Source organism: Miscanthus floridulus, chromosome 8 (assembly GCF_019320115.1).
Source record: "Miscanthus floridulus cultivar M001 chromosome 8, ASM1932011v1, whole genome shotgun sequence".
Lineage (NCBI taxonomy): Eukaryota > Viridiplantae > Streptophyta > Magnoliopsida > Poales > Poaceae > Miscanthus > Miscanthus floridulus.
The window spans coordinates 174,721,995-174,749,627 of record NC_089587.1 but is presented as its reverse complement, the minus strand read 5'-3'; the positions used below and the strand labels follow the sequence as shown (position 1 = coordinate 174,749,627).

At 42.9% G+C, this 27,633-nt stretch overlaps 3 protein-coding genes across 3 annotated transcripts; 2 read left to right on the top strand and 1 right to left on the bottom strand.

Moving 5' to 3' along the window:
- Positions 1-8,719: 8,719 nt before the first annotated feature.
- Positions 8,720-12,482, top strand: LOC136474062 (ras-related protein Rab-2-A-like). Its single transcript, XM_066471679.1, has 6 exons — positions 8,720-8,950; positions 9,146-9,285; positions 10,453-10,535; positions 10,624-10,828; positions 10,913-10,981; positions 12,142-12,482. Exons 1-6 carry the CDS (start codon positions 8,905-8,907, stop codon positions 12,229-12,231), a joined length of 633 nt encoding a protein of 210 aa, XP_066327776.1. The 5' UTR covers positions 8,720-8,904; the 3' UTR covers positions 12,232-12,482.
- A 536-nt stretch (positions 12,483-13,018) lies between these two features.
- Positions 13,019-15,520, bottom strand: LOC136474061 (small nuclear ribonucleoprotein SmD1a-like). Its single transcript, XM_066471677.1, has 4 exons — positions 15,406-15,520; positions 15,210-15,286; positions 13,440-13,631; positions 13,019-13,353 (listed from the first exon to the last, which is right to left on the bottom strand). Exons 1-4 carry the CDS (start codon positions 15,417-15,419, stop codon positions 13,292-13,294), a joined length of 345 nt encoding a protein of 114 aa, XP_066327774.1. The 5' UTR covers positions 15,420-15,520; the 3' UTR covers positions 13,019-13,291.
- A 3,244-nt stretch (positions 15,521-18,764) lies between these two features.
- On the top strand, positions 18,765-20,115 carry LOC136474060 (uncharacterized). The gene is made up of 5 exons (XM_066471676.1): positions 18,765-18,843; positions 18,954-19,171; positions 19,249-19,410; positions 19,514-19,746; positions 19,860-20,115. The coding sequence occupies exons 1-5, from the start codon at positions 18,771-18,773 to the stop codon at positions 20,113-20,115; spliced, it is 942 nt and encodes a 313-aa protein (XP_066327773.1). The 5' UTR covers positions 18,765-18,770.
- Positions 20,116-27,633: the final 7,518 nt, after the last annotated feature.

Genomic DNA, 27,633 nt, shown 5'->3' with positions numbered 1-27,633 from the left:
ACAAGCTTCTTCACACCTCTAAATAAGGGTTATCTTGTACCATGTTGAGTTAAATACTTAGAGCTTATTTTCTAGATTAAACACTAGGTTTACAAGCCCATAAACATGTCATATGCTATCACTAGATCATGTCAAGCATAGAAGCAATAGTGATATCATATAAACATCAAATTCATTTGATTTTCATGAATGAGCCTAATAAAATAGAACCACTTGAAAGGTCCTAATAAAATTGAAAATGTGACTAGATGCACTAATCATGTCCTTAGCAAAGATATATGTCATGCCAATCAACTTTTACCTTGGATTGCTTGAAGGAGAGGCATGTCATATGAGTGGGGGTGCATCAACACATATTTGAGAAATCCAATATGTTCAACTTATTCCTTAGCTTGCAAAACCTTTTCTCATCCAATGGCTTGGTGAATATATCGGCAAGTTAATCTTCGGTGCCTACACTCTCAATGCAAATGTCCCTTTTTTGTTGGTGATCTCTTATGAAATGATGACGGACATCTATGTGCTTAGTTCTTGCATGTTGAACCGGATTGTTGGTTAGCTTGATTGCACTCTCATTGTTACATAGCAATGGCACTTTCTTGAACTTGATTCCAAAGTCACACAAAGTGGCCTTCATCCAAAGTATTTGTGCACAACAACTACCGGCGGATATGTATTTGGCTTCGGCGGTTGATAATGCAACATTATTTTGCTTCTTTGATGACCATGAAACAAGTGATCTTCCCAACAATTGACATGTGCCCGAGGTGCTCTTCCTTTCAACCTTGCATCCTGCATAATCCGAGTCAGAGTAACCAACTAGCTCAAACTTTGCTCCCTTGGGATACCACAAACCAACATTTGGTGTATGCTTCAAGTACCTCAATATTCTCTTTGTAGCCTTCAAATGACTTTCTCTTGGTGAGGCTTGAAATCTTGCACACATGCATACACTAAACATGACATCCGGCCTTGATGTAGTCACATAGAGTATGCTTCCAATCATAGACCGATACAATTTTTGATCCACCATGTTGCCACTTGCATCACTATCCAAGTTGCCATTTGTTCCCATTGGTGTGCTAATGACTTTGCTATCAATCATGCCAAACTTCTTGATCATGTCCTTGATATACTTGCCTTGACTCACAAATATACCATTCTTTAATTGCTTGATTTGAAGCCCAAGGAAGTAACTCAACTCTCAAATCATGGACATCTCAAACTCATTAGCCATCATCTTTTCAAACTCATCACAAAATTCTTGATTTGATGATCCAAATATGATGTCATCAACATAGATTTGCAATACAAATAGATCTTTTCCAATCTTCTTGATGAAAAGAGTGGTGTCAACTTTGCGCATTATGAACCCTTTAGAGAGTAGGAAATCCCTCAATCTCTCATACCATGCTCTAGGTGCTTGCTTCAAGCCATACAATGCCTTCTTCAACTTGTACACATGGTTGGGCTTCTTATCATCTTCAAAACCAGGAGGTTACTCTACATATACTTCTTCATTGATGTAGCCATTTAGAAATGCACTCTTAACATCCATTTGATAGAGCTTGATGTTATGGGCACAAGCATAGGCTAGCAAGATTCTAATTGCTTCCAATCTAGCAACCGAGGCATATGTTTCTCTAAAGTCAAGCCCTTCAACTTATGTATAGCCTTATGCTACCAATCTTGCTTTGTTCCTTACAACTATCCTATCTTGATCTTACTTATTTCTAAAGACCCATTTGGTTCCAATCACATTGTGTCCCTTTGGTCTTTCTATCAACTCCCATACTTGATTTCTTGTGAAGTTATTTAATTCTTCATGCATAGCATTCACCCAATCAACATCCTTCAATGCCTCATCTATCTTCTTTGGTTCAATGGATGACACGAATGAGAAGTTTTCACAAAATGATGCCAATCTTGATCTTGTTTGTACACCTCTTAAAATATCACCAATGATAGTGTCCAATGGATGATCTTTTGCAACATTGGTTGGTTGGAGGATTGGAACTTGATTGCTTGCACTTGCTTGATCATTGGGTTGAGATGATGTACTAGCCACTTGATCTTGCTCATTGTCATGAGATCCACTTGCACTAACTTAATTTGTATCATCTTGCACATTTGAGTTAGAGAGCACTTGCACTTGATCATCTTCATCATCATTCACTTGCCTAGGCCTCAATTCACCAACATCCATATTCTTTATGGCATTTGAAAGTTGAATGCCTTTAACATCTTCTAAGTTCTCATTCTCTACTTATGAACCCTTGGTTTCATCAAATTCAACATCATGAACTTCCTCAAGAGTGCCACTATCCAAATTCCAAACTCTATATGCTTTGCTTGTGGTGGAATAACCAAGTAGGAATCCTTCATCATATTTCTTGTCAATCTTGCCCAATCTTGTGCCTTTCTTCAAGATATAGCATTTGCAACCAAAGACTCGAAAATATACAATGTTGGGCTTTCTACCATTCAAGAGCTCATATGGTGTCTTTTCTTTCAATCGGTGACAATAGAGGCGGTTGCTACAATAGCAAGCCGTGTTGATAGCTTCGGCCCAAAAGGATTGACTTACATTGTACTCACTAAGCATAGACCTTGCCATATCAATGAGTGTTCTATTCTTCCTCTCAACAAGGCCATTTGATTGTGGAGTGTACTTGGCCAAGAATTGATGTCTAACTCTAAATTCATCACATAACTCATCAATTTTAGTGTTCTTGAACTCACAACCATTGTCATTTCTAACTCTCTTGATGGTTGTTTCAAACTCATTGTGAATGCCTTTGACAAATGATTTGAATGTTGCAAACACATCACTTTTGTCCACAAGAAAGAATACCCAAGTGTATCTAGTGTAATCATCCACTATCACAAAGCCATATTTGTTTCCACCGATACTAGTGTATTGTGTTGGCCCAAACAAATTCATGTGCAATAACTCAAATGCTTTACTAGTGCTCATCATGCTTTTCTTAGGATGAGTGTTTTCAACTTGTTTGCCGGCTTGACAAGAGCTACAAAGCTTATCCTTTTCAAACACATCTTTCAAGCCTTTAACTAAGTCATGCTTAATCAATCTATTCAATTGTTTCATTCCAACATGACCAAGCCTTCTATGTCATAACCAACCCATGCTAGACTTAGTGAACAAGCATGTAGATAATCTAGCTTCACTAGCATTGAAATCAACCAAGTATAGATTCTCGTATCTAAAGCCTTTGAAGATCAAGTTAGAGCCATCTACACTTATGATCTCTACATTATCTACCCCAAATATGCATTTGAATCTAAGATCACACAATTGAGCCACGGATAGCAAGTTGAAATTCAAGCTCTCTACTAGCAACACATTTGATATGCTCATGTCATTAGATATTGTAATCTTACCAAGCCCTTTGACCTTGCCTTTGCCATTGTCACCAAATGTGATACTATCATAACCATCATTGTCATTGGTGTTGATTGAGTTGAACATTCTTGCATCACCGGTCATGTGTTGAGTGCACCCACTATCAAGAACCCAATGCCTTCCTCCGGCTTTGTAATTGACCTACAAAAGAAGATCAATTCCTTTTATGTACCTAAACTTGCTTGGGTCCTTAAAGGTTAGTCACTAAGCTCTTTGGTACCTAAATGACTTTCTTCTTTGAGCTCATCCATGGTTTACTAATGAACTTAGCCTTCACACCATTTGTACCCTTAGTAAGCATATAGCATGAATCAAGCTTAATGGAGGATACACTAGCATTTTTGCTCTTGTTTTTGTATTCTTGCTCTTTGTGACCCACTTGCTTACAACTAGTGCAAAACCGACCATTGTTCTTCACAAAACTAGTCTTGTGAGGAGCAAAAGCCATCTTGCCTTTCTTGGGGGTATAGCCCAATCCCTCTTTGTAGAGAGAAGCTCTTTGGCTACCCAAACACATAAGCAAGCAGTCCTCACCACCATAAGCCTTAGCTAAGGTGTGAGTGAGCTTAGTGACCTTCTTCTTAAGGTTCTCATTCTCAACCACTAGTGAGGCATCACAAGTGAGACCATCACTACTAGATGAGGTGGAGGTGGAAGTACTACAAGAAAGGTTAGTGGGAGCAACAATGATAGGCATAGATAGTGATTCATCAATTATATCACAAGTTAAACCTATATTGCAAGTTTCAACATGCTTCTTTTTATTTTGCTCTTTAAGCGAAGAAGAATGAGCTTTTTCAAGCTTTTTGTGAGCTTTGCCAAGCTTCTCATGGGCTTCCTCTAGCTTCTCATGAGTTGCTTTGAGCTCATCAAGTGCTTGCTTAAGGACTTTTACCTCCTTATTCAAGCTCTTGCATTCCCTTCTTTTAATATCAAAGTGTTGTTTAGCATCTTTTAGCATGTCAAATAATTTATCCTTAGTAGGTTCATCATCATCACTATCACTATCATTTTCATTTTTATGTTCATTATCATCAACATGTTCTTCATCACTTTCATCATCACAAGATTGTACCTTAGTGGCCTTAGCCATGAAGCATGATGAAGATTCGAAGAGAGAAGGCTTTTCATTGATAGCAATGCTTGCAAGAACCTTCTTCTTGGTGGTCTTGTTATCATCACTATCATCATAATCATCACTTGAGGAAGCATCACTATCCTAAGCGACTACATATGAACCACCCTTCTTCTTCTTGAATGCCATCTTGTCCTTCTTCTCTTTCTTTTCCTTCTTGTCCTTCTTGTTCTTCTTGTTGTCATCATCATTGTCGCTATTGTATGGGCATTGAGTAACAAGATGATCTTTGCTTCCACACTTGAAGCGCCTTCTTGACTCTTCTTTGTTCTTGAATGAAGATTTCTTTCTTCTTGCACGGTAGCCCTTCTTCACCATGAACTTGCCAAATCTCTTGACAAATAGAGCCATCTTCTCATCATCATCATCTCATGATTCATCTTCTTCACTTGATGTTTCTTGCTTTGCTTTGCCCTTGGAAGATGTGGCCTTAAATGCCACACTCTTCTTCTTGTCATCCTTCTTCTCATCTTTCTTCTCCCTCTTTTCTTCCTTCTCATCATCATCTCTATAAGCATCATCGGTCATGATATCTCCCAAGATTTGATTTGGTGTCATTGTGTTCAAACCGGTCCTCACTAGTAAGGTGACCAACATGCCAAATCTTGCGAGCAAACATCTCAAGAACTTATTGGAGAAGTCCTTATCCTCTATCTTCTCACCAAGTGCTTTAAGATCATTGACAATCACTTCCATCCGATGAAATATGTCCAGCACACTCTCATCTTCCTTCATCTTGAAGCTTGCAAACTTATCTTTGAGAATATATGCCTTTGCATCCTTCACGGCTTGAGTGCCCTCAAATGATTCTTCCAATTTCTTCCAAGCTTCATGAGCCATGTCAATATTCTTGATTTGCTCAAATATTCTCACATCAATTGCATCATGAATGGCACTTAGAGCAATGTCATTATTTTGGAGAAGCACTTCTTCGGCCGCGGTGGGATTTTCTGGATCCTCAATCTTAATTTTGGTTTCTACCACCTTCCATACTTTTCTATTGATTGACTTGATATGTGTGGTCATCTTTGACTTCCAATAAGAATAATTTGAGCCATCAAATTGGGGTGGCTTCTTGGTGTTGTTGATTTGAGTCATTTTAACACCGAAGGTTGTTAAGCCTCAAATAACGATGACCTTGGCTCCGATACCACTTGAAAGGTCCTAATGGCTAGAGGGAGGGATGAATAGCCTAATAAAATTTCTACAACAACACTTAACAAAATAGTTGGACAATTATGAGGCGAAGCAAGTGTTGCACTAGCCTACTCAAAATGCAAGCCACCTACCACAATTCTAGTTTAGATAGTGTCAATTCATACAAGAGCTATGACACTACCCTATGCTAGTGTGCTCTCAAAGGCTAACTAAAGAGCCACACCAACCAAGCAAGCAAGCTCTCACAACTAGCTATACTAAAGAGCTTGTCAACTAGTTTGTGGTAAAGTAAAGAGAGTGATCAAGAGGGTTATACCGCCGTGTAGATGAAAGAACCAATCAATCACAAGGATGAATAACAATGAAGACCAATCACCTCAGAATCAATGATGAACATAATGATTTTTACCTAGGTTCACTTGCTTGCCGGCAAGCTAGTCCTCGTTGTGGCAATTCACTCACTTAGAGGTTCACGCGCTAATTGGCTTCACACGCCAAACCCTTAATAGGGTGTCGCATAACCAACACAAGATGAGAATCACACAAGCCACGAGCAATCCACTAGAGTACCTTTTGGCTCTCCATCGAGGAAAGGTCAAGAACCCCTCACAATCACCACGATCAGAGCCGGAGACAATCACCACCCTCCGCTCAACGATCCTCGCTGCTCCAAGCCATCTAGGTGAGGCAACCACCAAGAGTAACAAGCGAAATCCACAATGAAACACGAACACCAAGTGCCTCTAGATGCAATCACTCAAGCAATGCACTTGGATCACTCTCAATCTCACTATGATGATGAATCAATGATGTAGATGAGTAGGAGGACTTTGGCTAAGCTCACAAGGTTGCTATGTCAATGAAAATGGCCAAAGGTATGAGCTTCAACCGGCTATGTGGCTTAAATAGAAGCCCTACGAAATAGAGTCGTTATACCCCTTTACTAGGCATAACGCGGGCTGACCGGACGCTGCAGTCCAACTGACCGGACACAGCACCGGACGCTCCGGTCATGAATACCGGACGTGTCCGGTCGACATACCAGACGTGTCTGGTACCCCCTAGACTGCCATGTGTCCAGTTCAAACCATCATAGTCATTGCTACCTAATCTGCCGACGACCGGACGCTCACACCGGACGCTGAGTCATAAATGATCGGACGCTGAGCCGCAGCATCCGATGGAGTACAGTAAGCATCCTTGCTCGACCGGACGCGTCCGGTGATACCGGACCGGACACTGCTAGCGTCCGATCGACTGTCCTATCGTACTCCGTGTTTTCTGATTCACACCGGACGCGTCCGGTCGCTGAGTCTGTCGCCAGAATACCGGACGTGTCCGGTCACATACAGGACGCGTCCGGTCACATACCGAACACGTCCGGTCACTCTGTAACCAGCGCGACTAACTCATCTTCGACTCTATCTTCTTCACCCTTGCTCAAATATGCCAACCACCAAGTGTATCACCTTGTGCACATGTGTTAGCATATTTTCACAAACATTTTTAAGGGTGTTAGCACTTCACTAGATCCTAAATGCATATGCAACGAGTTAGAACATCTAGTGGCACTTTGATAACCGCATTCCGATACGAGTTTCACCCATCTTAATAGTACGGCTATCAAACCTAAATGTGATCACACTCTCTAAGTGTCTTGATCACCAAAGCAAAATGGCTCCTATGGTTTATACCTTTGCCTTGAGCTTTTTATTTTTCTCTTTCTTCTTTCCAAGTCCAAGCACTTGATCATCATCATGGTATGATCTTCATTTGCTTCACCACTTGGAATGTGCTACCTATCTCATGATCACTTGATAAACTAGGTTAACACTTAGAGTTTCATCAATTCACCAAAACCAAACTAGAGCTTTCACCAGGCCTTGTGGATATTATTGATTGGGCCTTGTGGATATTGTTGAAGGTGGCTAAAGTTAGAGGGGACGTGTTTACTTACATTTGAGAGCTCCCAGTTAGCACAATGCTAAGAATTGATTATATTAGTGTTAGAATATGCTTATGTTGTGTCTTGCAGAGATTATTATGCAATGGAGTAGCGATATTTATTCTCGAAAGAAACGACCATCTTTTGAAATATAGACGATGTAGCGAGATTATGGTAACTTTCGTCAATCTCAAAATGTTATTCTTCATTGTGTTCATATAAGATTATAAGAAGTATGTGCCGGTGAATATCTATTCACTTGTTTGGTGCAATTATATATAAAAAAATATTTGCTAAAACTCAGGTGTCTGAGTTTTAGTTTTCTTTCAGGCAACGGTTATTCCATATAATCATATTAAAATTGCAGGTTTAGTTCGTTGCAATTCTGTAGGCACAATCTGTAATTTTCAGTTCCGAGAATAAAAACCCCGTTAGACAAAATCACAAACCTGACAAAGATAATTAACAATTTACAATTGTTTCTATATCTAGACAAAGACAAAAAAAATATGTTATGACATAAAGACAAATAACAAATTATAAAAATAACAATTTACTTGTACTAATTGGTGATACAAGAGTATTGTGTGAAATCATCATAAAATTCATGCACCTGAAATGAAGAAATGAAAAAAAAAACCCACATCACAATCTAATAACCGCGTCGCGCTGGGACGGGATCACATACAGGCATACATCAATTTCTTATACCGTCTCTAACAACCGCGACCCAAAATATAAGACATATTTATCCTTTGGATAGCGCTACAGTCATATGGCGTAATACCTATTTTTGTTGTCTTCTCAAACAAAACCCTTTCTATAAATAGGTCTTTAGGAGAGAGGATACTTAGATTTAGGTTATGTCTCTCCTAACACCTAAAATAGGTTTTCTATATAGAGACTCTATTGAACTATAGATATTACGTTGAAGACATAATTTGGGTTTGGGTTCCGCAATTGTTTGCTGTTGCAGACAGCCTTAGGTACGAAGGCAGGCAAAACCGCGCCTCGCGCCAGCCCGAGGCGCTCCGTTGGAATCCTGATTGGGAGCGCTGGGACGGGACGCGTCGCCATTAGCTGTCGCGTCAGTTACGTTTCGTTAGCCCCGTTCCCGTTCGGCCTTGACAACCCCGACCCCAAGTCCCCAACGACGCAGGATCGAACCGAATCCTCCGGAACTCGCCGCCGTAGGACTGCCGCCGCCGCCGGGACCGACCGACCTGATCCTATCGATCGAGGATGTCGTACGCCTATCTCTTCAAGTACATCATCATCGGCGACACAGGTCCGTCGCCCTCTCGCTTCTGAACCCGCTGCTACCCTGATCCCCGCCGCCCTGCCCCGCGCGGGGGAGATTGGATTGGATCCACGCGGCTGGGGATCTGCTGCTCGGGTGTCGTGTGGACGTGTGGTCGTCGGTGTCGGTAGATTCGAGCGGCGATTGATCGGTTGGTTGGCTGTTTGTTTGTTTGTGTTGCAGGCGTGGGGAAGTCGTGCCTGCTGCTGCAGTTCACGGACAAGCGCTTCCAGCCCGTGCACGACCTCACCATCGGCGTCGAATTCGGCGCCCGCATGATCACCATCGACAATAAGCCCATCAAGCTCCAGATTTGGGACACGGTCCGTCCTGCTCCTCCCTTCCGTTCTTTTTTTTTTCCTGTCCTCTTCGTGGTGTCGTTTAGGCTGTGTGCGAGGTTAGCAGTTTTAAGCAACGGTGGTTGTAGGAATTTCAAAATAATTCATAAACAAGGCAGTTGAGTTGGACATTGGGATCCTTAATTGCCGATGGTACTTATGTTCCTCTTGGTGTTTGCTGTACTGACTTGATAATGTTGCAATTTTGGAATCACATGGACTCTGCAGTTCTGCAACATCCAGCCACTCTGTGCAAAATTGTGTATCCTTTTGCAGACTCTTGTCAATTTTCCCTTTTCAAGTAGGATACCCTGCTTTTATAGAAAGCGAATAAGGTTGTATGCATGTCTCGGACATACTGCTGGTTTACAAAAACGTCCCAAACTTAGGCTACCACTATCAAATCAATCAGCATCTGTCGACAGGGGCGGAGGGTAGTGGAGGCCAAACTGGGCCTCAGCCCCCCCTTGCTTGACAGAAATTCAGTGACCCATAAATCCCTAGAAGTCTAAACTACATGTCTATTTAACATCTCACCATGATTTGATGCTGAAGTAAGCAATTTAGCCCTAATTCATGGGCCATGCTTCGCCACTGTCTGTCGAGGTAGTGAAATACCACCGGACCCCAACAAGCTAACAAGTATGTTTTGATTATATGTTATTAGTCCTTGTTTCCGTATGGAATACTACTGGCAGTACCAAAAGAAGCGTAGTCTTGCCTGATGTTATTCGTACTTATCAATAAACATAGTAAAGTTATATAGTGATGTAAGAAATATCTCCTCTTAGACAATTGCACCTGTATTTTTCTCAACTATATGTAATTGCAACACTTCTGTTGCAAACCTTTGGTAATTGCTCCCATGGTCTGGCTACATTTTTTCAAGAATTTATTTAAAACTTGTAACCAGGGTATTGTAACATGTAAAGCCTTTTTTATTGCCATTTCCCACCTAACTTCGAGTTTCAGAATCTGTTTATCTTTATAATTGTTTGGTTTCTTCATCATGTGGTATGTTCATGTTCCCTTTTGTTTATTTGCTTAGGAGTATGGTTTTATTAACTACAACTGCAACACATTCATTACTATTTTGTTGAGTCTGAAGTCATAAAACTCTATATTCTCATTTGATTATGACTTGAATTTCAGGCGGGCCAAGAATCATTCAGATCTATTACTAGGTCATACTACAGAGGTGCTGCTGGTGCCCTTTTGGTTTATGATATCACTAGGTACTCACTACTTATATGGTTTTTTGGTTATATATATCTTATTTCGGCATTTACAATCACTGATAGTTCTTTTGCTACCGGACTTCAGGAGGGAGACCTTCAATCATCTCGCAAGTTGGCTAGAAGATGCCAGGCAGCATGCAAATGCTAACATGACAGTGATGCTGATTGGAAACAAATGTGATCTTTCTCATAGACGTGCTGTCAGCTATGAGGAAGGCGAACAGTTTGCCAAGGAGCATGGTCTGGTCTTTATGGAGGCATCTGCCAAAACTGCACAAAATGTTGAGGAGGTGAAATTTTTACCCTACTACATGTTTACTGCTATTGCCCACTAGTGTGTTTTCTAACCATTTTAACATCTTTTTCTGATGTAGGCATTCATTAAGACCGCTGGTACAATATACAAGAAAATCCAAGATGGCATATTTGATGTATCAAATGAGGTTAGGCTTTAGTAACTTCCTTTCCTTTTTCAAGTGTTTGTTCAAGGTTGTGCTAAGCATTGGTAATTACTGAGATCGCAAGTTTATACCACAGTAATAATTCATTAATGCGGGATTGGTCTTAAACTTGCCACCGGTTTGCATGATTATTGCAAACTTGCCACTAGAAATTGTAAAAATCAACAAAAGAAATAAAACTGTCATTCGAGTCACATTTTTTGCACAAAACTAAAAAAAACCTCTTACACTTTACAGTAATAATTCATTTAATGCGGGATTGGTCTTAAATTTGCCACCGGTTTGCATGATTATTGCAAACTTGCCACTAGAAATTGTAAAAATCAACAAAAGAATAGAACTGTCATTCGAGTCACATTTTTGCACAAAACTTTTTAAAAAAAAACTCACTCTTGCACTTTTTCACTACCCCCAAATCCTTTCGTCTTTCTAGAAACATGTATGATTAAAAATGTTTGAGGCCTATCTGATGCATTTGCTTACTTGTACATTCAAGACCAATTGAACTACCATATGAACCATACGATGTTATGTACTCCCTCCATTCCAAATTATAAGTCATTTTGACTTTTTTGATACAATAGAATTTGATATGATGGATGTATAAAAAAACTCAAAGCGACTTATAATTTGGAACAGAGGGAGTACTTCGTAGTATTTTGTTTAGGATTCCCAAAACCTTAGCTTCGGGAAGATTTTTTGGTGCAGAAAAAGGGGGGAAACATTACAACTCTTCCAGTTCAAACCTTTTCTACTTACTACTTAACAGTAGGAAGTATGGTTATGGAATCTCTAATCCGAATCAAAGCTAATGATTGAAAGAGTAGTCTTACATTATTTTTTTTATATGAGTGTGAATGTGTAATGATAGATGTCCTTTTAAGGGTTTTTTTTTCGATGACGGTATTGATATGATATAGATTGTAAAATACTATAAGTATACATGAAACCAACATTTGATATTCTTTTACGGTTTTGGGGTGGAGAAATTCTTTCGTCAATGTGAAAGAGGTACATGTCTTTTGCATGAAGTATCCGGGTGAAGGATGGTACCGTACTATTCCTTTTTTCTGTGTGTTGATGAGCATCATAATCTTTTATATGTTTTGCATTATATATAATGTTTTCCCTAAATGTTACAGTCCAACGGGATCAAAGTTGGCTACGTTGTTCCCAACTCATCTGGAGGTGGTGCTGGCTCGTCCTCTCAGGCTGGTGGCTGCTGCAGTTGAGTGGTGGCAGCAAGTCATACAATTGCACAAGGTTCTCCCTGCAGTATCTTGATGTTTGCCTATAGCTGGCCCTGGATGATTTGTTCTTTCAGCCATCACGTTTCAATCCATGAACAAACCATCGTCAGTGTTAGCTGTCGTTTCTACTTGTGCAATCTTTCTGTAAAGCCAATCATTCACGATTACTACCCTATGTGTCTTCTGTATCCAAATTGAAATCAGTTTTATGGTATTCATTTGTTCAAAATGTATATATGCTTCTCTGGCAAGTCATGTTCTTTCCCTGCAACCCTATCTCTACGATGAAATTTGGTGGTGCTTATAGCTACAACCCGAGGCATAGATCTTGCTGGACAATCTCTCCCTGATTGCAGTGCTGGATTCTGTAAAGGCAATCATTCACGATTATTACTGCCCATGGGCTGTCTTCTGTAGCCAAACTGCGATCGGCTTTATTACAGTATTTTCATTTGTTAAAAATGTGAATATGCTTGTGTGGCCAGTGTTGTTACTCTGCTGCCTATCGCTGTGGAAAAGTCTATTGTTTTCCTTGATCAATATCAGATATAAGGCACTCTTTTCAGTGTCTTTTTTCGACAACAACAAAAAAAAAAGTCAGGTGTTGCTTATGGCGACTGGGCAATCTCCCTGATTGCATCACTGGATTCTCACAAGAATCTTTAAAGAAAACAAAGATCATGACATTTGCATTTCCTTCAGAATTGCCACAGGTATGGCTGACTTGAGAATGATTTCGGCACTGATAACGTCAAATACATTGGGAATGTAAGGCATAGAACATCTGCGATTAGAGAATAGTGCAACCTTTTCTGTTCACCATCATTGACATGCTTAATAAAGATAGTATTTAGTGGTCATCCATAGGAGTTCTAGGGAAAGAACATATGATCACATTGTAACCTCATCAACATGAATCCACAGCAAAAACAACTGACACTAATATGGTTGCCGTAATCAAAGGCATACTCCGTACAACTGATAGGAATGTAGATTACACTGCACATGCCTGCAGTGCAATTTCCAAAAGCAGCTAGCATGCTCAGCGTCCCCGACCCCGACCGCGCCCACGGCCACGCCCACGCCCACGTCCCAAGGGCTTCCCTGGTTTTGGATGAAGATGGATGAGATGACAGTTCTAGCAGGTAGCTCAAAGGTTGAAATGGGAGAATAAGAAAAGGAACTCTGACCAGAAGTAGGCTTCTTAGGCTTGACCCTTGGTGTTTCCTCAACCAGCAAAGTCTCCAGATTTAGGCTGTCAGGAAGGATATAATAGCGGATGTTGTTTCCCCTCACACTAAGGTGATCAAGGGTAACAGGATTTTTCCCTTTTAGCGTCAGCTTTACAGTCTTCAGATGAGTATTCATGCTGATGTCAACACCTACAAAGTGATCATAAATTCAGAATACAGTACTGAATAATCTTATTTCTAGGATTACTGCAAAGTTTGAGGGAATGGAAGAGAATTTTAATGGGATGTTAAAAACTGATTATAATAAAAATCATGCGAAAGCTGCTGACAGATATGCAATGATATAGGCGACAAATGAAAGGCTAGTAAGTAAAAGATTAAAAGACTAGCCATTGTTGTTTGCTGGCAAAATCATGTCACTTCAACATTCAAATTTCTAAATAAACTACCATTGAAATATCCTATGCCTATATGTACTTGGGCAGCTTACTAACCTAACTAAATGCCATAGAATTAAATGCCATAGTAGTATTTCCTACACATTCTGTAATACACATTCAACAATAGCTCAAGATCAAACTTCAAAATTCTCCCTGCTTCAGATTTTTTAATGTTGGTAGGGATTGCCATGTTTAGTTATACTGGTATGGAGTAACTGATGCTACCAATGAAGCAAAATCTAAGATTTGTGGAGTTCTTGTAAGGAGTGAAATTAGAACAATTTTTAAATCACAAACAAATGACATAAATCTTCTCTACTCTTAGGTGTTAATTACAGTGTCATATGGTAAGGTCTAAACACCATGAAAAATACTTAACTACCTGAACCTAGCTGTCTGTACATGTAAATCATAATCAATCGGACAACCTATGAAAGAAATATTACATTGTGACTATTAATGCTAAGTAGGATTAATCCAATACATAAAGGACAATGCACATATCCTTTATCAAATACCATAGTATCTAGTGCAGGCATTGAATTTCTTGAAAATTCTAACATATGATGAGTACATGAAAAAAAATACTATCCAAAGTTCAAAAGTGCACTAGTATAGACAAACTAAGTCAGTAAACATGAAGATTTCGCACTAGTATAGACTAACTAAGTCAGTAAACATGAAGATTTTGGGGGGGGGGGGGGGGGGGGGGGGGGGGGGGGGGGGGGCGGCGGTGACGCCTACAAGAAAAGTAAACATGGTCTGTGTGTGAAGCACAAATAAATGTTTGGTTCACCATCCATTTTCACAAGCACCTAACTTAGAAAGGAACTTGGAAAACTATACTCAAATTTGGCTTAGGTTGCATCTGGAAATCTTTCATTTCCACATTTGACGACTGAAATCGCCTAAAAATTTTACCCATTTTAAGAATAATTTTTGTATGCAGGAGCAACATTACCCATTGAAACCACCATTAGAAACTATAAAAATGACCAACACTTCAAATCAGATTTCTAACCACCAATACTGGTAGCAATGCAAAAATTAAAGTGAATTACACAAAATGGAAACATGATGCTGCAAGTCACATGTTATATGGAAGGAATAACTCGAATATATGGGCATACTAGAGATGAATAAAATCCACTGTAATTGGACCAAGCAGAAACTGGATGACAGTACAAGATCATATATTGGCTCTGTTAGTCACATGTTCCACGGTTATAGCCACAAACACAGTATTAAGCTACTTTCTAAGCCGGCACACCTAAAGGTGCCCTGCCCCTCTAGTTCCCACAGTGGTAAAGCTCGCAGGACGTCATACCGGTAATGGTTCCGTGTACGATGGTGCCGTTCTTGAGCTCGATGGTCACCGTTTCGTTGTTCAGCTTCATCAAGAACCTGTAAAAGTGCAATCCCCGGCCCAAGTCCGCACCAATTCGGGCGAAAATTGCACCAAACGAATCAGCGGAGTGAACCGAATCGAGGAAAAAGAGGGGAAAAAGGGGATGATGGCTTACCTGACGAGCTTCATCTTGGAGCCGCTTGGTGGGAGACTCGGGGCGGAGGTAAAGCTAGGGTTTTTGCGGGGCAGCTGCTGCCTCGAGCTGATTCGGAGCGCGGGGTGAGGAGGCATAAAACCCCTTCTCCGGTTCTCCCAAGTCCCTGCGGGACTGTAGTCGCGTGATGGGCATGGGCTCAATGGGCTGTAGCTGGGCCTACGGTGGGTTTTCTGAAGGAAAAGGTTTATTTGACATCCCTCAAGTCCGACTCGAACTTTGTTATGGATCTTAATTTTTTTAGCACAATAGATAAGTTTATATGAAGACAAATGATAATGCAAACAGAAGAAGATTATATTTCGGATACAAATTATTGAACTTTAACAACTTTGTCCAATGACACACGAAAGCCTGAAGACCATTATTAAGTGAAACCTGATTATCCGAATAGTATATTAGATTATGACACAAAATAAAACATCTTTACATTTAAAAATTTCAAATTCCAATAAATTGTTTTCACTTATAATCCAACAAAGTTTCCAGTCCATTAATCGAAGCAATCATTAGTATTGTTGGATTAACCCAAATACCATAAAATAAACAGGTACTCATCTTTAATTTCATTGAAATAAGAGGTAACATAGAGCTAAAGAATAAAAGGCAAAATTAGAACTAAAGATACAATGTACTGTATCAGCTGATTAAACAATTCATATAGATACATAGGCCATGGGAGCTGAAAGCCCAAATTAAGCTAAGAACAATTGATAATTCAATAATGATTCTCCACGGGCAGACGCGGCTTGACATGCATAGGACCAGCTCCCATCTCTCTCAAAAAACCCACCCCGCTCATCCTCCAACCCCTTTTCTCACCGTGGCTTCCGTTCCATCGGACGCGACGCGCCTTTGCCCGAGCAGCGCCCCCGCCCCTGCACACGCCGCGCCTCTGCCCGAGCTGCGCGCGCCCCTCCCCGTGTCGCACCCCTGGTCACGCGCGCGCCTGGTTGCGTCGCGCTCCATCCATCGTCGCTCCTCCATTCACCGTCGCGCCCCACTCTGAGATCCGTAGCAGCGAGACTTGGAATGGCATGATCTGAGCACCTCCATCCTTCTCCAGCGCCAACTCGTGCAAGACCGACGGCCTTCCATCCACTGTCGTGGCCCACTCCGAGATCCGGAGCGGCGAGACCCGAGCGCCTCCATCCTTCTCTAGCGCCAGCTCATGCAAGACCGACGGCCTTCCATCCACTGTCGCACCCCACTCCGAGATCCGGAGCGATGAGACCCGGAGCGGCGAGATCCGAGCACCTCCATCCTTCTCCGGTGCCAGCTCGTGCAAGACCAGCGACCTTCTCTCCCCCCTCTCTCTCCACGTCGACGAGCCTCCATTCGCCCAAGTAGGAAGAAGATGTTGCGCTGATTCAGCATGTTGCAAGTGTATGTTTCAAGTGTTTCATACGCATGTTGCAAGTGTTTCAGGTGTTTCATATGCATGTTGCCGGTGTTTCATATGGATGTTGCAAGTGTTGTATTTGAATGTTGCAAAAGTATATCAGGAATGTTGCATGTGTTGCAATGGATACACACGTATGTTGCAAGTGTATGTTTGAAGTGTTTCAACTATTCTAGGTAGATGTTGCAACTGTTTTATTTAGATGTTGCAAAGTAGATCTGGATGTTTCATGTGTTACGATGGCTGCACATGTATGTTGCAAATTTATGTTCCAAACGTTTCATTTGTTTTCAAACACATGTTGCAATTATTTTTCTCTAGATGTTGCAAAACTAGTTTTGGAGGTTGCAAAAGTACATATGCTTTTCTCGCGTGCATGTGCAAAACAGAGCGAGCGGAACCTCGTGCGCGCTTGGAAAGGAGTAGGCGGGACGGTCCCACAGGCCCGCGCGCGCGTGGAACGGAGCCGGTGGGGCGGATCTGTTGCGAGTCCACGCGGATGGGCGGAGCAAGGAGCTGCATCCGGATAGGATGTCCGGGCGCTAGGCGTTCCGTTCATAATTCGTTCTTGACTTATCAAGAGCCTACAAAAACAAGAGAAATTCTAGCGATACAACTTTAGACATAAAAACCCAATTGGCACACCATTTAATGCACTATTTCTGAGTTGCTCAGTAGGTCAATGATATTTGCCAATTCTTATTAGATAAGTGTGTGGGGTGACAATGGCCTTGTTCGCTTGTCTTATAATCCGTACTTTTATGCTTGTTTTTTTAGTTGGAATAGTGTTTTTCTCTTCCAACAAATCAGCCGGAACAGTGTTGCGGCTTGTTTTTTCAGCGAAGCGAATGAGGCCAATTTCTTGTCTATAGGTACAATGTGGTTAAGTAACACTAAGTGCTTAGTTGGAAATATGGTTTGTGCAGCTGCCCTATGGGGACTTTAGAAACTAAGGAACAAGCTCTGTCTTTAGAGTTCTCTTTGGAGGGATGGGAGACTCCTTTAAAAAAAAAAAAAAAAAAAAAAAAACTGGGATGGGAGACTCCTGTTACTGAAGGAAACAATGATGCTCCAGGACTGAGGTCTTCTCTCTCGGAAAGAAAAATCTCTAGAGTACAAGTCAAAGCTGAAGATTTTGGCCACAAGACCACATAGACTGGTTGTGGTTGGCTAACCCAAGTGGACTGTGTCACTGTGAATGGGAGAAGTATCTCTACAATCACGCTCATGAGCCGTCGACTGAAGTAAAGGATCTTCTGGCGAACCATTCTGATAAGCCGCAGAAGGGAAGAAATGGATCAACTTGGTCCAGTTCAAGTCTGAATGGCATATGTAATTTGTAATAGGTGTTTGTGGCAGGTTTAGCTCGTTGGGTTGTGTTTTGTTATTGCTGCTGTCCGCTAAATCTTTGAGACACCTAGATGTTGTAAACTGAATTGATCTGTCTTAATGTGGTAGGCAAAACCTAAAATTGTGTTTAGATGAATCAAAATATTTTATTGTAATTATGTTTTGTGTGATTTTATTGTCTAGAAGACATGAAAATATATACGACAAAAATGTTTTGTCATTTCTTTCTAATATAAATATAGATTATTAAATTATATATTAAGTAAAAAAATTTGATGTCATGTTAGGGAGCCATGGCCCCTGCCGGCCTCCCCTTGTCTCCGGCCCTGGGTGCTGGTGCAGAGATACTGATCCATCGATTTTATGATTCCACCATATCTAGTGTTTGTGCTCATCTTCGGAAAACACCATGTTCCAAGCGCCGTGTGGCGCTAACTGCGGAAGGACCCAAACGACAACTGCAAGGCAGAGCAGACAGGCGGAACTGTCCATTGATGTGCCTCCATTTGGTCTCCCTCCCTACAAAGCTGATGAAATATGTGGCTCGCCGTCCGGCCTTGAAGGGCAAGCAGCAATGGCGCAGGAGATCGAGCACACCCACCTCCCCATCCGCGGGCTCAACCTCCACGTCGCGCAAGTAGGCAAAGGTGAGTCTCTGCCATCATCGTTCATCCTTGCTTGAGTTGAAGGATCCCAATCCCAGCAGAGAAAGCAAGTGACCTGTGGCTGTGCTTCTGGTTTGTGTGTTGTATTACAGGTGACCTGGGCACGGTGGTGTTCCTGCACGGCTTCCCGGAGATATGGTACACGTGGCGCCACCAGATGCTGGCCGTGGCTGCGGCGGGGTACCGCGCCATCGCGCCGGACTGCCGTGGGTACGGGCTGTCCGACCTGCCGCCGGAGCACGAGGAGGTCTCCTTTGACCACTTCGCCGCTGACGTGCTCGGCATCCTCGACGCCCTCAACGTTCCAAAGGTAAGCAACAGGTCACCACCAAACGGAAACATTTTGCCGTGTCCCAGTGCCACTGATCAGCCTTGCCGCACGTGCAGGCGTTCCTGGTGGGCAAAGATTGGGGCGCCTTTCCGGCGTACGAGTTCGCGCTGCAGCACCCGGACCGCACCCGCGGCGTGGTGTGCCTGGGCATCCCCTTCAGCCCGGTCCCCGTAGCCATCGACACCCTGCCCGAAGGCTTCTACGTCCTGCGCTGGCGCGTGCGTAGCACTGAACCACTGACTGCATGCATCACCTCTGAAAAACTCTCCTTATCGAAACTGACACTCTGCAGCTGGTGTTCCTTTTGCTTCTCTTCTGCAGGAGCCGGGCAGGGCAGAGGCCGACTTCGAGCGGTTCGACGTGAGGCGCGTGGTGCGCACCGTCTACGTGCTCTTCTCCCGCGCCGACATCCCGATTGCCAAGGAAGGGCAGGAGATCATGGACCTGGCCGACCTGTCCACGCCGCTCCCGGAGTGGTTCACCGAGGAGGACCTGGACGCCTACGCCAAGCTCTACGAGAAGTCCGGCTTCCGCTACCCACTCCAGATGTACAGGTAGCCACCGCACGCACCCCTCTCGGCTCTCGGCAGCCAAACGGCAGAGACTCAACACTAAGACTCTGATGTTCGTTGCTTTTGCTTCCACGGAAATTCGATTGGGCATGCAGAGCTATACACAAGACCCCGAACCGGCCGGACGCCAAGTTCCAGGTGCCGGTGTTCATGGTGATGGGGGAGAAGGATTACTGCTTCAAGTTCCCGGGGTTCGAAACTGCCATGCGCGGCGGCATCATGGACAACTTCGTGCCGGACCTGAAGATCACCTACGTCCCGGAGGGGAGCCACTTCGTGCACGAGCAGTTCCCCGAGCAGGTCAACGACCTGCTCCTCGGCTTCCTCAAGGACCATCCCTCCACTGCATAAGGATTTAAGGAGAGCGTGAGACCATGAGAATAAATATTGGGAGAACCATCCAAATTATGTTAGCCCACGTGTATCTGTTATTTTTTGAAGACATCTAATTGCTGTGCACGAAAACCCAGATAATTCCGGTAGTTTATTGGGTGTCCTCGGAGGATTCCGAATCATCCACTTTTCACATCCGTTCAGGATCATTACAAAAGACATTGTAATATTAGATAGAGTTGACACAGATATACTACGTAAGAGTTTAAAAAAGGAAGTCTTACTAACCATAATTTACAAACTATTTATTTAAATATTACAAACCACAGGTTTTAGCCTTCTCAGGTGGTAGGGTAGCATGACTACCATAACATATAACACACGAAAGCTCATCCTGCCTAGGGATCGGATGATTCACTCACAGATCATCTATTGTTGGTACTCTTTCTCAAAAACCGTCATACAATAGGGGCGAAAGCCTACCTGCAACTGGGGTTCACCTGCAATAGAGGTTAACAAACCTTGAGTACTGAATTGTACTCAACAAGACTAAACCAGCTAAAAGAAAAGATTCCAAGGGCATGCTGCTGTAACACCCTCGGTGTTACACCGTAAATCATTTACTAACACATGTCATGAGCATCATGTTTATGTGTTAATGCATGTGATAAAGTATGTAGATTAATTTCTGTAACTCAAAACGATTAACTAAAATACGAAACGAAAGTTGATTCAATAGTCATGTATATCACTTAGGGTTTAAAACCAATTTTTATTAAGCAAAAAATGCTATAGAACATGTGTGTGATACTTAAATAAAATTGGAAGTGCAAACTTTGTAGATGACAATGAAATACTTGCGGTCGAAAAATGATAGTACTAGCTTATATTTTCACTAGCTTAGAAATCGCAAATAGAAATCAAATTCAGCTCAAAAACTTAGAAATTTTCAAGTCTGTCAACAGTTAGACACTGCTATGTTTAGCAATTTATTGTGAGAGATTGGGTTAAGGAGTGGTGTAGTGTAATAGCTCGATTTGGTAGTCTCATGTGCCATCTTGAGCATGATGAAGACGGTTTAGGTTTAGGAGCAACCGTTTGGTCGTGTTGAGCGCTTTAAAATTCATGCGCGTTACCGGTTTTGGGCTGGTTGGTCGCGTGGCCGCGATCTAAGTACTTGGGCACTCGGCATCACCGTGTTGGTCATGCGTGCGCGTGCACGCGCTACCGCGCGTGGCTGGCCATGGCCGTCTCTGGCCTAGCCATTGCTCGGCTGTCGCTAGCCCGCCGCGCGGAGCCGCCGCCGCCGCCACCTGCCCCGTCCCGCGCTACGCTGCCGTCGCATCATTGTTGCATCCACGCCGGTCCGCTGCATCTCTACGCCATTGCCGGCCCAGTGCGTGTCGTCTCTGCCGTGCGCACGTGGGCGAGCTGCCGTCGCCATGCCATTTATGGTACTACGGTGCTCAGGCCACGCGGGTCGGACGCGGGCACACGTTGTCCGTAGTGCCAGCGCGTGGGCCTCCCAAGCTTGCCGCTCGCGTCCCGCCAAGGCAAGGACGAGCCGAGCCCACTGTCGCGCTCCATTTCTCTCTTCCTCTCTTCTCTCTCTGCTTTTCGCCGCCACCGAGTGGCGTCACGGCGAGTCAGAGAGGGAGCACCTCTCATCAATTCCTTGTGCTCGCGTCTCTGCCTTCACGTCCCCCTCTCCAGCCGACCCCACCCCGCCTTGATTGCGGCTTGGCTGAGCTCCAATTTTGGAGCTTTGCCCGCCACCGTGTCGTTAAGGCCCGTCTCCGCCCGCGTCGTGGCCAGCTTCCACCACTTCACCCCGCGCTAATTCCTCTGCACCACTAGCTCACCTTGGCTCCCTCTTCGTCTTGCACACGCTAGTCGTAGCTCTAGTGCCGCCTCCTCGCTGCTGACGTGGCTGTGCCTTTGCGGTCCGTCGTTCACCTCACAGCGCGCACATGGCTAGCCTCGCTCGGGTCGTCTTCGGCCGAGATGGCTTCTCGGTCAGGTCACTGGTGAGCTGTCGTTGCTCACATGCTACCCCTACTGCCTTGTTGTTGTTGCGGCTCACCTAAATGTCGTCGCTATTGCCGCAGGGTGCCCACCATCATAGAGAGTGAAAGCTCTAGTTTGGTTTTGGTGAATTGATGAAACCCTAAGTGCTAACCTAGTTTATCAAAAATGATTAAGAGATAGGTAGCACTAGTCCAAGTGGTGGAGCAAATGAAGATCATAACATGATGATGGTGATGCCATGGTAATGATCAAGTGCTTAGACTTGAAAAGAAGAAAGAGAAAAACAAAAGGCTCAAGGCAATGGTAGGAGCCATTTTGTTTCGGTGATCAAGACACTTAGTGAGTGTGATCACATTTAGGTTTGATAGCTGTACTATTAAGAGGGGTAAAACTCGTATCAAAATGTCGTTATCAAAGTGCCACTAGATGCTCTAATTCATTGCATATGCATTTAAGATCTAGTGGAGTGCTAACACCCTTAAAAATGTTTGTGAAAATATGCTAACACACATGTGCACAAGGTGATACACTTGGTGGTTGGCACATTTCAGCAAGGGTTAGAAACTTCACCGACGGAGTGTCCGCCCATAGAGTGCGGATAGATGGAGGTCACTATAAGTGACCAAACGCTGGTCTCGGTTGGACCGACGCGTCCGGTCAGTGGCAGCAGAGGGCGCGCTATTTTGGTCTCATGACCGGACGCTGGCGCGAAAATTGACTGGACGCTCAGGGCCTGAGTCTAGTCAGTCTTACATATGATGACGTTGAGTGACCGGACGCTAGGTGTGTCCGGTCGAGCATGACCGGACATGTCTGGTCATGATTTCTCGCTTCTGGATGCTTACTGAAAATAGCGTCCAGTCACTTCACAACAGCGCATCCTGTCATCACTTGACCGTTGGGATCAGGCGCTCAGTATTTAAAGAGAGGGGACACGTGGCGTGCATCGCATGATCGGACGCTGAGGTCCAGCGTCTGATCAATTTGACAGGAGCGTCCGGTCACCCCGTGTTGTGCACAGTGAAGGGGTACAACGGCTCTATTTCATAGGGGCTTCTATTTAAGCCCCATGGCCGGCTCAAGCTCACTCTCTTGGCCATTTGCATTGACATAGCAACCTTGTGAGCTTAGTCAAAGCCCTCCCACTCACCTCCATCATTGATTCATCATCTTTGTAAGATTGAGAGAGAATCCAAGTGCATTGCTTGAGTGATTGCATCTAGAGGCACTTGGTGTTCGTGTTTTTGCTACAGGATTCGCTTGTTGCTCTTGGTAGTTGCCACCACCTAGATGGCTTGGAGCGGTGAAGGAGGATTGGCACGAGTTGGTGATTGTTCGTGGCCATCTCCAGTGATTGTGAGGGGATTTGTACCTTCTCCGGCGGAGCGCCAAAAGGTAACTCTAGTGGATTGCTCGTGTCATTGAGTTACCTCACTTGTGGGTAGGTTCTTGCGGTGTCCAATTGTGTGGACGAGGTTCGTGCAACACCTCTTAGCCGCCGAACCACCAAGTGTTGGTCGACACAACAGGGACGTAGCGTGTTGGCAAGCATGTGAACCTCGGGAGAAAATTGGTTGTCTCTTGCCCTTTGGTATTCTCCCAGTAATTGATAAAGTATTCATCTTGTGATTGGTTTACTCCTCTATGCAGCGGTATAATCACCTCACTTACTCATTTACATTCCCACAAACTAGCTATATCAAGCTCTTTAGTGTAGCTAGAATTGAGAGCTTGCTTTGTGGATTAAGTTCATCTAGTGGAGCTCTTTAGTGTAGCATTTGTGAGAGCTCTTAGTGAGTAGTGACCTAGTGGATTGTGTGCCTAGTGATCATAACAACTAGAATTATTGGATAGGTGGCTTGCAACCCTTGTAGAGCTAGAGCAAGTTTGTATTTTGCTATTTGTTATACTAATCAAATTGCTCTAGTTGATTTGTAGATTTTAAATAGGCTATTCACCCCCCTCTAGCCATATTAAGACCTTTCAAGTGGTATCGGAGCCGTGGTCATCGTTTGATTAAAGGCTTAACAACCTCGGTGTTAAATTATGGCTCAAGTTGTGTTTAACCATGTGGGGGGCAAACTACCGTTCTTTGATGGCACATGCTATGATTATTGGAAGAGAAAGATGAGGATGTATCTTGGTTCAATCAATGATCAAGTATGGGAGGTGACCGAGAATGACTATGCTATCATTGATCCCGACAATCCCACCAACCAAGACAAGACCAACAAGCACTGCAATACAATGGCTCTCAACACCATATACAATGCCATTGATTCCAAGGTGTTTGAGCAAATCAAGGATTATGAAAGAGCCAATGAGGTGTGGAGGAGATTGGAGGAAACATATGAGGGCACACCGGCGGTGAAGAGTGCCAAGTTGTACATTCTCAAGGATAAGTTGACAAGCTTCAAGATGAAGGATGATGAGAGCATTCTAGAGATGTTCCATCGATTGCAAGTAATTGTCAATGACTTGAAGGCTTTGGGAGATAAGATCAAGGATGATGATGTCTCTCAATGGTTCTTAATGTGCCTACCTCCAAGATTTGAGATGTTGAGATTGCTTATCATAAGAGGAGGATTGAAGGAGATTACCCCTAACCAAGTACTAGGTGATGTCATGACACAAGAGACATACCGTGTGGAAAGGGATGGGGATGACAAGAAGGAAGAAGAAGACAAGAAGAAGAAGAGTATAACATTCAAGGCTAGCTCATCATCATCCAAGAACAAGGCAAAGTCCAAGAAAGAATCAAGTGATGATGATGATCTTAGTGATATTGATGATGAAGCTATGGCCCTCGTTGTACGCAAGATGGGAAAATTCATCAAGAAGAAGGGCTATGGTGCAAGAAAGAGAAGAGATCACACCAAAAACAATGAATATGTGAGAAGATGGTACAATTGCAAGAGCCCCAATCACGTTGTAGCGAATTGTCCCTACAATAGTGACAATAATGAGGATGAAAAGAAGAAGCACAAGAAGGACAAGAAGGAAAAGAAGGAGAAGAAGGAGAAGAGAATGACCTTCCAAAAGAAGAAGAAAGGTGGAGGCTATGTGGTCACATGGGATAGTGATGGCTCTTCGGATAGTGATAGCTCTAGTGATGATGATAAGAAATCTATCAAGAAAGCACTAGCAAGCATCGCCATCAACAACAAGCCCTCCATCTTCGACACTCCATCGACATGCCTCATGGCAAAGCCTACCAAGGTAAAATATGATGTGAGTGATGATGATGAATGTGAAAGTGATGCTTGTAGGAGTGATAATGATGATGATGATGATGAGGAGGAGTACACCAAGGAGGAGCTCTTGGACATGTGTGAGCAAGTGCACACTTGCGTTGAAATGAAGAGAAAGGAGTGCAAACAATTACGCAAGAAAGTCAAATTTCTTGAGCAATCCTTTGATGAGCTCAATGCCACTCATGAGAGGCTAATGGAAGCCCATGAGAAGCTTGGCAAAGCTCACTCTAAGCTTGAAAAGGCTCACTCCTCTCTCATCAAGCTAGTCAAAATAGAGGAAGCCAAGAAGGAGCAAGTGATTATGTCTTATGATGTGGGACTAACATGCGATATTATTGATGAATCTTTTTATAAACCCATTGTAGTTGCTCCCACTAACACTTCTTGTGATGCCTTACTAATGGTAGAAAATGAGACCCTCAAGAAGGAGGTGAATGAGCTCACTCATGCCTTAGGCAATGCCTATGGTGGAGATGTCCGCTTGCTAAAGTGCTTGGGTAGCCAAAGGTTTTCTCTCAATAAAGAGGGATTAGGCTATACCCCCAAGAAAGGCAAGGTGGCCTTTGTCACTCCCAAAGCTAGCTTTGTGAAGGACAACGGTCGGTTTTGCAATAGATGCAAGCAAGTTGGGCATGTAGAGCAATATTGCAAGATTAACAAGAACAAGCTACCTAATGTATCCTCAATTAAATTTGATTCTTGTTACATGCTTTTTAAGGGTGTCAATGGTGTGAAGGCTAAGTTCATTGGTACACCAATTGTGGGCCTAAAGAAGAAGGCCATTTGGGTACCAAAGACCTTGGTAACTAACCTTCAAGGACCCAAGCAAGTTTGGGTACCTAAAAGAAATTAATCTTCTTTTGTAGGTCAATTATAAAAGCCGGAGGAAGGCATTGGGTGCTTGATAGTGGGTGCACACAACACATGACCAGTGATCTAAGAATGTTTAATTCAATCAATGAAAACAAGAGCAATGGGGTTGATAGTATCACATTTGGTGACAATGGCAAAGGCAAGGTCAAAGGGCTTGGTAAGATTGCAATATCCAATGACTTGAGCATTTCTAATGTGCTACTAGTAGAAAGCTTGAACTTCAACCTATTATCGGTAGCTCAATTGTGTGATCTTGGTTTCAAGTGCATATTTGGTATGGATGATGTAGAGATCATAAGTGTAGATGGCTCTAACTTGATATTCAAAAGATTTAGATATGAGAATCTATACTTGGTTGATTTCAATGCTAGAGAAGCTCAATTGACAACATGTTTGATCACTAAGTCTAGCATGGGTTGGTTATGGCATAGAAGACTTGGTCATGTTGGAATGAAATAATTGAACAAGTTGATTAAGCATGACTTAGTTAGAGGCTTGAAAGATGTCGCATTTGAGAAGGATAAGCTATGTAGTGCATGTCAAGCTGGAAAGCAAGTTGGTAACACACATCCTAAGAAGAGCATGATGAGCACATCTAAGGCATTTGAGTTGATGCACGTGGACTTGTTTGGACCAACCACATACACTAGCATTGGTGGAAACAAATATAGATTTGTGATTGTGGATGATTTCACTAGATACACATGGGTGTTCTTTCTTGTTGACAAGAGTGATGTATTTGCAATATTCAAATCATTTGTCAAGGGCATTCACAATGAGTTTGAAACAACTATCAAGAAAGTTAGAAGTGACAATTGTAGTGAATTAATGAACACTAGAATTGATGAGTTGTGTGATAAATTTGGAATTAGACATCAATTCTTGGTCAAGTACACTCCACAATCAAATACCCTAGTTAAAAGAAAGAATGGAACTTTGATTGACATGGCAAGATCAATGTTGAGTGAGTACAATGTGAGTCATTCATTTTGGGCTGAAGCAATAAACATGGCTTGCTATTATAGCAACCAACTCTATTGTCACCCCATGATGGAGAAGACACCATATGAGCTATTGAATGGAAGAAAGCCCAACATAGCATACTTTTGGGTTTTTGGTTGTAAATGCTATATATTGAAGAAAGGCACTAGATTGACCAAGTTTGAAAAGAAATGTGATAAAGGCTTCTTGCTTGGTTACTCCACTACTAGCAAGGCTTATAGAGTTTAGAATTTGGCTAGTGGTACTCTTGAGGAGGTTCATGATGTTGAATTTGATAAAACAAATGGTTCCCAAGAGGAAGATGAGAATCTAGATGATGTAAGAGGCACTCAATTGGTTAATGCAATGAAGAACATTGACATTGGTGATATAAGGCCTA

Coding starts and splice junctions, on each gene's coding strand:
- LOC136474062 (XM_066471679.1), top strand. CDS start 8,905: ATGTCGTACGCCTATCTCTTCAAGTACATCATCATCGGCGACACAG. Junction 8,951..9,145: donor CATCATCATCGGCGACACAG/GTCCGTCGCCCT, acceptor TTTGTGTTGCAG/GCGTGGGGAAGTCGTGCCTG. Junction 10,829..10,912: donor CTGCACAAAATGTTGAGGAG/GTGAAATTTTTA, acceptor TTTCTGATGTAG/GCATTCATTAAGACCGCTGG.
- LOC136474061 (XM_066471677.1), bottom strand. Junction 13,632..15,209: donor CGTACACGGAACCATTACCG/GTATGACGTCCT, acceptor ATCACTTTGTAG/GTGTTGACATCAGCATGAAT. Junction 13,354..13,439: donor GCCTAAGAAGCCTACTTCTG/GTCAGAGTTCCT, acceptor ATCCAAAACCAG/GGAAGCCCTTGGGACGTGGG.
- LOC136474060 (XM_066471676.1), top strand. CDS start 18,771: ATGGCGCAGGAGATCGAGCACACCCACCTCCCCATCCGCGGGCTCAAC. Junction 18,844..18,953: donor CGTCGCGCAAGTAGGCAAAG/GTGAGTCTCTGC, acceptor GTTGTATTACAG/GTGACCTGGGCACGGTGGTG. Junction 19,747..19,859: donor TACCCACTCCAGATGTACAG/GTAGCCACCGCA, acceptor TTGGGCATGCAG/AGCTATACACAAGACCCCGA.